The 11,571-nt window shown below is 37.6% G+C and overlaps 1 protein-coding gene across 1 annotated transcript in view; it reads left to right on the forward strand.

Moving 5' to 3' along the window:
- LOC130561302 (mediator of RNA polymerase II transcription subunit 1-like) overlaps positions 1 to 11,571 on the forward strand; it is an 18,984-nt gene that overhangs the window by 3,900 nt on the left and 3,513 nt on the right. The window contains exons 3-14 of the mRNA XM_057345526.1: positions 1,265 to 1,397; positions 1,501 to 1,529; positions 1,978 to 2,049; positions 2,162 to 2,236; positions 4,663 to 4,826; positions 4,915 to 5,026; positions 5,416 to 5,540; positions 5,705 to 5,826; positions 6,192 to 6,393; positions 9,616 to 9,714; positions 9,823 to 9,928; positions 10,819 to 11,568. Coding sequence (XP_057201509.1) covers positions 1,265 to 1,397; positions 1,501 to 1,529; positions 1,978 to 2,049; positions 2,162 to 2,236; positions 4,663 to 4,826; positions 4,915 to 5,026; positions 5,416 to 5,540; positions 5,705 to 5,826; positions 6,192 to 6,393; positions 9,616 to 9,714; positions 9,823 to 9,928; positions 10,819 to 11,568 — 1,989 coding nt within the window. The remainder of the gene's footprint in view (positions 1 to 1,264; positions 1,398 to 1,500; positions 1,530 to 1,977; positions 2,050 to 2,161; positions 2,237 to 4,662; positions 4,827 to 4,914; positions 5,027 to 5,415; positions 5,541 to 5,704; positions 5,827 to 6,191; positions 6,394 to 9,615; positions 9,715 to 9,822; positions 9,929 to 10,818; positions 11,569 to 11,571) is intronic.

The raw sequence follows: 11,571 nt of genomic DNA on the forward strand, positions 1-11,571 counted from the left end.
ATGCGTGGAATGGTGTGCTGTGATTGGTTGAGCGGATATATCGCGTTCTGCAGAGAAGTGACACTGACGTATATCACGGCGGATATCGCATTTTGCGTAAAATTGAAAAGTGACTTTTCAATACCGACCTGATACATTACTGATTTTGGCGGAATTTTTTTGTCAGGTGTGTCGAACAAACCACATAGGCGGAGTTTGAAAGTAGGTTATTCGAAAATGTCAAAAATGTTCATGAGCCACGAATTCAAAGAGAAAAAAGAATTTTGTTTCTTGCATGTACGGTTAAGAAGTTATGAGCATAAACATAAGTGAAACTTTGAACTGGTGGCGACCCTATAGAGTTCTAAATTTGCCATGGTAACATAGGAGACTATCTTCTATCTATTTGCAAAGTTTTGTAACTTTCCCATGTACAGTTCTGTGGGCCGCCATAGACGCATGGCAGAAAAAGCATAATAATAATAATAAGAAAAATAATGGGACTTGACCCCTAATAAATAATATACCCTCTAAGTACACAATGAAGCTTGAGGCTAGTATATTTTTTACATAAAATGCAGGAACGCAAATGAAAAAAAAAACATACTGTGCTTTATCTGAATTTTTCTTTGTTTCCATATTAATTTAATCTGTCGTTGCTTAGCAAATGCTAATATTTTTTTACTTGCCAGACTTTTTATAGAAAATCCATGAACAATGCAAATGAACAAAAGAATAAACGCAACATACTCATCTGAATTTTTCTTTAGGTTTCCATATCAATGTTTCCGTTGAATCTACCATTTTCATCCAAAGTAAAGCAAAGAAAGAAGACAATTTTATGTGATGTGTCAATTCTCTTTACACATCAAGTCGTTGAGTGCGTAAGAAAAAGCGACAGAGGGCGCGCTCGGCTTAAAGACGGTGTACTGCCAAGGCAGGTGTTGAAATGATATCTGCGCTGAACTTATTCTTTGCATCTAACCTTAATCGCAGGCGAGTAAAATCGGAAAATGTACTGTCCCTTGGTTAATTAAAGATATTTTTTAGTCGCCTATTGGAAAATTTACTCGCATATGCAAGTGATTTACTCGCATTGTAGAGGGTTGCCTTTGTCTCCTTTGTTTTACCTATCTTACCATACTTTATCTTATCTAACAATAATTGAATTAAATGTATTTGACATTAGGTTCATCTAACTTGGTCTTTCCTTTTTAATAAGCTAAAAAGTGTTGTTGATCTCTTACTTCTCCGAAATATTTGTAATTGTTCTGTGAACCTGCAGGTTGGGATCTCACCTGAGTCCCTCAAGAACTGAGTGCTACATCACCTCAGATATGTTCTATGTAGAGGTGCATTTGGATAAAGCAGGACAGCTTGTGGATGTCAAAGTAGCCCATCATGGAGAAAACCCTGCGGTGAGGGGAACATTCTTGGTTGTTTTGAGTAGTGTAGACAAGCTGTCTGTTTTTTTTCATGTTTTTTCATCTGTGCAATTTTATCTTATTCTTTTTCAAGTAGAGTTGTCCTGAGCTGGTACAACATTTAAGGTAAGCAATCAATTTTAAAATAATAATATGTATATGTACATAATATAAGCATATCATGTGTTTATGGAGTTTTATTCAATTTGATTCTTTACTACAACCTTTGGAAAGTTGAACATTACCAGTTTTTTATGTAATTGGTATATTTTAGCAGCCTGTTTGATTTTGGGTAGCGAGTGACCAATCACAGCAGACTAGGTCTGCATGACCAATCAAAGCATTTTAGTAAGAGAGATTTCATAGAACCAGAGACTCAACAGCCTATTTTCCTGAGAATCCAGACAGCTGTGTAGAATACAGGTGAAATAAGTGAATTAAAAAGCGTTTTTTTTTTAATTAAAACATGAGCACCTTTTGTTGAGCATCCAAAAAACACAATCAAGACCTAGAAAACAGGCAAAATAGCACCCCTTTAAATCTTTTTTTATAATACAAACTTTTATTTTTACAGAGACAAAAACTTTGACGAGTTCTCCAAACATCTGAAGGGGCTGGTCAACCTTTACAAGTTACCCGGAGACAAGTGTGTATTGCTTTAGTTTTTGTTTTGTTTTATATTTTTCATAATCATATCATGTATTACTTCAACACATGCAGTCCACACATGATTAAGATGATTTTCTCATTTTCGTCAGCAAATTGAAGACTAAGATGTACCTGGCTCTCCAGTCTCTGGAGTTAGACCTCACCAAGATGATGCATATGTTCAGGTACATTGATTTGTTTCTACCATGGGTACCATGGGATTTATATTCTTAAAAAGGTCCCTTATCAGCCCTGTGGTTGAAAACGAAACCATTTACTTACTGGCTGGCTTGAATCGGCGTGGAGTGGAATGATGAAGCAACAAGAACGAGATGGCGAGATGATGGAAAAGCACTCATTGTCAGGGCACTGATCAGGGAGTCGGCCATTTTAAGGGCTGTCACATTCGCAAAATCCTTCCAATGCACTGAAGCGTTTGTTCCCCAAAATTCCCACAATGCAACGCAAAAACCAGTTTGCATCGATGCTCCCTATGTTCTCTTAACGGAAATCACGTGACTTTTTTTATCCGTTTAACCGAAATCGCACGAACCAACTCGATAAACTTCATCAAACCCGACAGAACTTTTGAAAAGACAAACATTTATTTTTGTTCAAATATGAACACGTTGCTAGTCAGGCAGGGAACACAATCTACTTTTAAATGTAATATGATTAAATATAATTTTTTTAATGTAACATTTAAATGTAATATTCCTCCAAATTTATGCATGGATATGTAACAGATTAATGAAAGTGTTTTTCATAGTTTACTTTAATCAGTATTAAAAAATGGAGAGTCGGAGAGATCTTAGTTTTGCCTGTTGTTGATAAATACCAGCTGTGAATTATCACAACGTGCCAACGCGTCACATCACAGGAAAACAAGTGAACATTGTCCCAATGTGAAGTGAGCTAGGGTTTTATTTTATTTCACTTTAAAGGGATAGTTCACCCGCAAATGAAAATTCTGTTATTTACTCACCAAAATTCTTTGTTCTGCTAAACACAAAGGAAGATATTTGGAAGATTGTCAGTAACCAAGCAGATCTCATCCCCCATTGACTCCCATAGTATTTATCTTCCTTACTATGGCAGTAAATGAGGGATGAGATCTGCTCGGTTACTGTCATTCTTCCAAATATCTTCCTTTGTGTTTAGCAGAACAAATAAATGTATACAGGTTTGGAACAATCTGAGGGTGAGTAAATGAATTTTCATTTTTGGGTGAACTATCACTTTAATATTTGTTGTTAATATAGGGAAGAGTAAGAGAATCAGATGATCTTAAAATGATTCTCAATTTTACATTTTCACACTGTCTACAGCGAGTCAGAAAGTTCTCAGAACTCATCAAAACCATCTTTAGTTGTGTCGTGAAGATGAACTAAATTTAATGTTATACGTTATTATATGGACTGTGTGCTCTAATGGCAGTCTTTGCAGGTTCTTTTCTGCATAGAGATCCCATTTGTTTAATGTTATAAGGGTTGGCAATAGCTTGTTAAACCGGCACTACAATTTGCACATAGCAAGTTCCCCAATAAACTGTAAATGAAAAGCTTATGATTTGATTTTAAACTGTAAACTAACACATGAGCTACTAGGTTGTATTTAATTGACTAAGCGTTTTATTAAATAATGCTTTATGTAACCTAATTATATATTTTTTCAATCATATAATTATTAGAATCCTTAAAATGTTGTTTGTAAAATGTTTGGGTAAGCCACTTAAGGGTAAGGAAGGCCTACACATATGCACATAATCAGGACCCTGATAGCACACATACATCTGGTTTACGTCTATTTGACGTCTGCATTTACATCTGCAAGACATCTACAATACATAGTTTGCTCATCTGCAATACGTCTCGGAGATGTCTGCTGTCAGACATCATATAGACATCTAGAAGATGTCTGTAAGATGTTTATGATTTAGAATGGATGTACAACAGCTCTTTCTAAGATGTTTAGCAGATGTTTTTAAGCAGCAGATCTCCAGATCTTTAGCAGATGTATTACAGACGTTCAGACGTCTCCGAGACGTATTGCAGATGAGCAAACTATGTATTTAAGATGTCTTGCAGATGTAAATGCAGACGTCAAATAGACGTAAACCAGATGGATTGTGCTATCTGGGGATGGCACAACCCCCACCTCATTTTGAACTAGGAAAAGCACTGCTTTGGCATAAAGGAGTGATATTAAAGTCCCACTGCATTCGATAATTTAAAAAAGCAGAATATTTTTTCCTGTGATGATCATTTCTTCATGCCTTAAATGCACTTCGAGCGACCCGGGTTTAATTCCCGTCTCGTCATCTTTCCCGATCCAACCCCCTTCTCTCTCCCACTTCGCTTCCTGTCACTTCCTCTGTTCTGTACATATAAAGGCAAGAACGGCAACAATAAATAAATAAAAAAAACACTACATTGACATATAAACATCATTCAAAACTTGATTTTCACCACAGGGGGACTCAGAAGTGTTGGAACCATTTTCCACTGGTTATTGTGGGTCGTATTACACAACCTTTTATGCCATGGTATAGTGACACTTTTTTGTCAAATTGTTTCAAAGCAGCTTTACACTCATACATTTTCTGCTACAGGATAGCCATGAATGCCAGCACTGTGGAGACAATTCTTCATGGAGGCGTGGGTCTGTTGACAGCGAGGAGTGGTGGTCATCTAGTGTCTCTGCAGTGTTATGTTTCTCCATACGACATCTTTGAGGAAGGATCAGGAATGCCGCTCAACTTCACAGATGCCAATAGTGAGATCGTTTTTCAATCCGACAAAATGCAAAAGCTCATTCACATAGTTAACCACGCTTGTTTTCCTCCGTCTTTTGTGTTCTGCAGTTCCTCGTACTTTAGGTGTGAGTGTATTGGTGACTGTCGAGGGCACCTCATCGGTATATAAGCTTCCCATTGCTCCACTTATTACAGGATCCCATCCAGTTGACAACAAAGGGTCAGACATACAGGCAATGAAATAGTTTAACAAAAATGAAATTTCTGTCATAATTTCATAGTTTCAAACCCGAATAAACTTTCTATTAACAAAAAACGATATGTCAAGCAGAACGTCCAAACTTGTACACTGTTCTGATTCGTGAAAACACAAGGTAACTTAGAACTACAAAAAAACGTTAAATGAAATCCACAACGTAACATACCAGGCTTTTTAAACTCTTTCTTTTTTCTGAGAAACAGTTTTGACAGAAGTTTCATTTTTGAATTGTTGTTTTGTAACTGGTTTTTATGTTCATTGGCATGTTTTTATTTAGTAATTCATTCTGGCAGTTTGTCATTGTTGGAGTGTCAAGTCAGATATTCGTTTACTCCGTATTGTGTTTCTAGGACTCCATCATTTTCTTCAGTAACGAACTCAAACTGTGTAGATTTACCTGCGTGCTTCTTCTTGAAGATGAACCATCCAATGCCTTTTTCTTTATCATTTGTTCAAAAGATGGGAAATATCACGGGTGAGAAAATATGTCTTTTACTAAAGCAAATTGCTCAAATATTTTCAGTTCAGATGTTTTCAGTTCCACCACGCATGCAAATAATAATCATGTGATGTGTCGTTTCCCATGGGGACTCGCGTACCAGTGAATGTCACCAATTGTCTACCTCTTACGATTTTTAGGAATCCCAGTATTTGAATCTGCGCCCACCTTGTCCTCACTCTATGAACTCATTATTAAAAGTCAACTGCGTGAAGAGGGTTGTGTCTCTCCTGGTCTGGACAAATCAATGCGCTTCTATGCAGTGAGTGTTAGATGCCATTAAATGTTTTGCATTTACATTTAGTCATTTAGCAGACGCTTTTATCCAAAGCGACCTAAAAATGAGGCAGAACAATCTTTTGATTACAGCATGAATATATTCTAGATGGTACATGGTTCTGCTGTGAATTCTGAAGATCTTGACATATTTAAGAAGAGTTTTATTTATTTCATCTTTATCACTACAGTTATCCTATAGTTTAACATATGTTTTAACCATGGATTAGAGAGGTTTCAGAGAGGGTTTGTGTGACTTAACCCCTGGTTCATCAAGACTTCAAAATGTATGTATTCTGATTTAATACAATTAAAATGTCCCACTCTCTAAATGCCCCTATATTTAATAAGTGTTTACCAGGACAGCAGCACTGCTATTATCTAAATGGTGATGCTCCAGTCCAGGATGGAAGATCTCTGCAAGGAGCTTTGGTTCACAAGATTCCCTTTAGACATCCTGCGCAAGTGCCCACTCTCCTTGACATTATTCGACACCAGGCTGCTTACAACACACTGATTGGTAGCTGTGTCAAAAAGACCAATATTAAGGAAGGTGGGTATATAATCTTTTAAGGGGCGGTATTTGTGGCGATTAGATATGTTTGGTTTAACTGTATAATATATATATATATATATATATATATTAGGGTTGTCAACGTTAACGCATGCGTTTCATTTTTTCCGATTAACGCGTTAAAATATTAAACACAATTAACGCAGCATCCGTTTATGTTGTCAGTCTTCGTCTAGCGTTACGTTATATAATCACGCTCTCATTCATGTAAAGGCCTTTAAATCATTTAAGCGTGATTTGAAACAGCTGTTTCCCACCAGACGCGAATGAAGCGTTAAGCGCGAGTGATTTACATGTTAAGTCAATGCAAAGACGCGATAGACCTCCTTGTGGCGCGATTCGCGCGAATGAGGCGGCACGAATGACCCGAATTGAGCGTTTCGGGCGTGATTCGCGCGAGTTGAAAAATCTGAACTTTGGCGAAAATTCGCGTCGCGTTAACCAATCAGGAGCTTGCTCTAGTAGTGACGTGCAGCGTCTGTGCACGAAGGCAGCCCAGAGAAACAGATAAACAGCGCAACTGAAGTCTATTTGAATTATAAACAGAGAGCATCTTTACAGTAACTAATCACATATTTAAAAACTACAATACTAATTACTGTCTAGAAATGCAATCAGAAGTTGTTGAAAGTGAAAATGAAACTTACATTTATACAAAACTATGCTCCAACGGGCGTTTCGGCCACAATTTTATTTTTTCGAGCTTGTGTCTGTTGTGAATTTCAAGGGGCGAGCAAGTAAACTCAAAATGTTCAAGGGTCCAACTACGCGCAAATATCGCGATTCATTCGCGCAAGTCGCATTTGGTGGGAACGCTCAGTGACGCGTTCAGTATAGATAGACAGTGCGGAACCCGAATGCCCCCCCCCCGTCTTTGCCGTCTCCCCGCCCCTTGGCGTGCTCGGCGCGTCTCTCCACTGGGGCGGCTGGCCAAGGGCAAAACGCACTGAGGCCAGACCCGGGCCGGCGGCCTCCTTCGCGATTCAGCTTTTAGCTGTGAGATGCGGCGCAACACGACAGCGGTCCAGTCTGGTGTATACAGTCACGGGCTAAAGGCTGCGTCAGTGAATCTCTGTCAGACAATACTCACAAGATTATGCCAGAAAGCCCGTTTTGTCAAGTATTTTCGTAAGCACAGATTTCAACGTGCTAAATAAAATCTTAAATGAATGCAAAATGTTCTTAAAGTAGCTGTATGTAATAATTTTACTGTATTAAATCAAAACAATACCTTAATATGTTCATAGGCATTTAGAAAACGTGCTAAGTTCATATATCGGTTTGTCCAAAAAACAATGTTATAGCCAGTTATTCCACTCAGAAATGTGCTTTCCATAACAGAATGTCTGTTTTTGTTTTGGTCCGTGTGACCCCGCCCACTGACGATTTACCCACTAGTGTAGTGTACTAGCCAGTTGGCGACAATCACTGCATATTGCAGCAAACAAACGATCTGGGGCAGAGCAGATTCCACCCTTTCCGGTACTATTACGTTGCAAACTTAGAAAGAATTACTATATTATTTTACAACTTACGAGGAGTAATATACAATTTTATTACGGTTATTTAAACGAGACAGGAATATGGCCCGTAAATGCGACCTCCGGAGGACGCAACCACTGAAACGAGCTGCTGATTGAGTTATATTGGCAAACAACAAAACCACTGCAAACATATAGATTATCAGATAAACTTAGTGTAAGAGTTGATGCTGTCCATTGCACTCCTGTAAGTGTCTGGCAACTCCTGTGAGCGTGGAGTCTGAGGAGGGGCGGGGAAAAACCTCGCCAATATTTTGAATTTGGACTGCCATACCAAGCTCAACCGCTAGGTGTCAATCTTACATACAGCTCCTTTAAAATGGGAAAGTGGGTCAGATCTGCGCAGAGCGGCGGCTCTTGAAGGGGCCGCATTCTTAAACCTGCTGCTGCGACTCCTGTCACTAATGTTAATCGAAGAGGAAAAGAAGAAATGATTGTGTTTTGTAGCTTGAATTCTGTATTTAATTTAGAATTTAGCATTAAAGACTGTACTGTACACTTATTTCAATTTCTGTATATTTCCTACTTGTTAGACATGATAGCTCTCAAAATACTGTACTTCAATGTTGAACGGCTATACTTAATGTTAAAATAAAAAAATAAAACAATTAATAAAGACATCAGTTGCAGTATTAATATCAGAATGTTGACTTTCATTTATAAAGTGAAAGTGAAAGTGACCTATTTGTCAGATGATGAGTAAAATGATGTTGTTAAAGAAATTGTTGTTTTACATTCATTTGGAGATTAAATGTGAAATTATTATAATGTAAAAGTATATTTAAAAACATTATGTGCAATTAATCGTGATTAATCAGATTATTTTTTTAATCAATTGACAGCACAAATATATATATATATATATATATATATACGGAATGAAAGTCTGAATATATTGAATGAAACTCTAAATATATGGAATGAAAGTGCAAATTTGATAATACTTAATAAAGTAAAACTATTTATTTCCTTGTTATCAGAACAACCACCTTCTCAATTGATGACTTTAAAATGGCTATCGCGATGAAATAGCAAACATATTTCTTCATTGTTCGAAGCGTATTGAGTCTGATTGCCAGCATTTTGGCCTGTACACGCATTCACATTCATTTGTTATTACTTAAAGTTGCTGCTACTAGATTACGCGCAGACTCACTCATTGTTCAACATCTCAACAATCACAAATAAAAACACAAGATGGTGCTTTGATGACGTCAGTTTTATTCCATATATTCATACTTTCATTCAATAGTTACATTCCATATATTCAAGTTTCAATCCATATATTCAACCAATCATATTATAAATACTTTAATTTCCTGAATGGCATGCCATAATATATACCGTATATATACTGTATGGATGTATATGTTTGTATATACTGTATATATACAGATATCATATTTGAGCTTCTTTCAGGGACTGACCCTTTATATAGATTCCATAATCTTCAACTCATTTTTAATTAACATTTTAGCTTGTCAATTTTTTCTGCAATTTTTATACATCACTAATTTCAAACATGCAAGCGTAAGCTTTTAACCCAAAAGGTTTTCATGAACTTTTGACTAGCAGTTACAACTCTCTTGTACACACTGTTCTTGTCTTGCTTCTGTTTTGGTGTGTGGAGAAAAGTTATAATAGTATTTACTGTTTGTAGCAGATACCCCAGCACTTCTGCAGTTTGAGGTGTGCCCACTAACAGACTCGAGCTTTAGTGTGTCCTTCCAACACCCAGTCAATGAATCACTTGTCTGTGGTAAGACACAAATTATTCTCACTTTACAACTGTCTCTCAAGAAAACCCTTAATGTAATCTGTAACGTACAGCATTTTGTGACTCTGTCTTTATTACTCTTTATTACAGTGGTGATGGAGGTGATTGACTCAAGGCAGGTAGCCTGTAAACTGTATAAGGGATTATCTGATGCTTTGATCTGCACTGATGACTTTATTACCAAAGTTGTCCAGAGGTATGAACAAATGTTTTATTCTGTAGCTCAAGTGGTAGCAACACCTAGGTTTGGAATTCTGTTCCCAGGGAATGAACATTCGCATAAAGTATATAGACGGTTTCAAAGCAACTACATAAACAAACGTTACTGCGCATGCACACTTTTGTGGCCCAAACTCAACTACTCAAAACCACATAAAAGTATTTATATTTGAAGTAAGGTGAAGCCACGGCACCGGTCCCTTCAACATTAAAGCGGTATATAAAATGCCTCATTCATTCATTATTTTGGGTTACCAGTAGAAAAAACTTTACTTGGCTAAACTTAAATGCGACAAAGTTACACATCCCATTCAACAAATGGTTTATTTAAAAAAAATTATACAATACAATATTAATATAAATTACATAAAATATAAATCGTTTTTATTAACCACTAGCCAGACTGATAAACAAACATAGACCGGAAGTTAACTTTGGGCATGACGCGTGCATCCGATGAAACATTCGATAGCTCATGCTTATAATATAAATGCAATAATATATACGGCATATACAATATACAAACGTATATACAATAATGCGATCACTGATATAAAAAAACCTACAATAAACTAGTAGCAAATTAAGCCCAAGTAAATTGTTAAATACTATTATTTAATAATTTGGAATAAATGTATTCCTGTCTGAAGTTGAGGTGGTAGGACCCTTATTAAAATGTTTGGTAACTGACGGAGGTTGTAGTGTTGCATCCTACAAAGGGGTGATCAGTAAGCTGTCATAAGCTGGATGAAAACTAGAGCTAAATGACTACATACTAGAAACTTAAAAAAAAGACAGTATTACAGTATGTCAATAATCATATTCAAAGTTAATGAACTGGAATTCCCATTATGTATTTTTTTCTAGATGTATGTCTATTCCTGTGACTATGCGTGCCATCCGATGCAAGGCGGAAACTATTCAGGCAGATACCCCAGCATTGTCCCTTATTGCTGAGACTGTGGAAATAATGGTGAAGAGGAACCTGCCCCCAACTAGTAGCCCAGGTTACTTGGGAATTGGTACAGGGGCTGATGGAAGCAACCCAATAGGCCTTCCTGGTGTAAGTGGTGGGACCACATCCACAGGAAGCAACAGTGTTGTGGGTGTAGGGGGGAGTGGGTCTTTCCAAGGCCCAATTACCTCATTTAACATCAATCGAACAAGTCAGGGAGGCTCAAGTATGGATAGTGTTGGACATGTAGGAGGCCAGCAGCAATCAATGCAACAACAACCTCAGTTGCAGAGCCACAGTTCAGATGACTTTAACAAAGTCACTCAGAATCCAATCTTAACAAGCCTTCTGAAAATCACAGGCAGTGTCGGGTCCAGTCCTCCTCCTCAGCCTCACCAGACTCCACCACCGACCACCTCACCAGCAAGCAACACCAAAAACCACCCCATGCTAATGAACCTACTAAAAGATAACCCTTCACAAGAATTTGCGTTGTATGGAGGTAGCCCTTTAGACAGACAGAACTCATCTGGGTCCCCACGGACTGATAGCCAAGGGCAGTCCTGCTCTGGCACCAAAGGTAAGAAAAAACGTCCAAGAGGCTCTGAAAAGGGACTAATGGGAACAAGTGGAGGAATTGGCATGAAGCAACAATCTCAGCAGCA

This window comes from Triplophysa rosa, linkage group LG11, assembly GCF_024868665.1.
Source record: "Triplophysa rosa linkage group LG11, Trosa_1v2, whole genome shotgun sequence".
Classification (NCBI taxonomy): Eukaryota; Metazoa; Chordata; class Actinopteri; order Cypriniformes; family Nemacheilidae; genus Triplophysa; species Triplophysa rosa.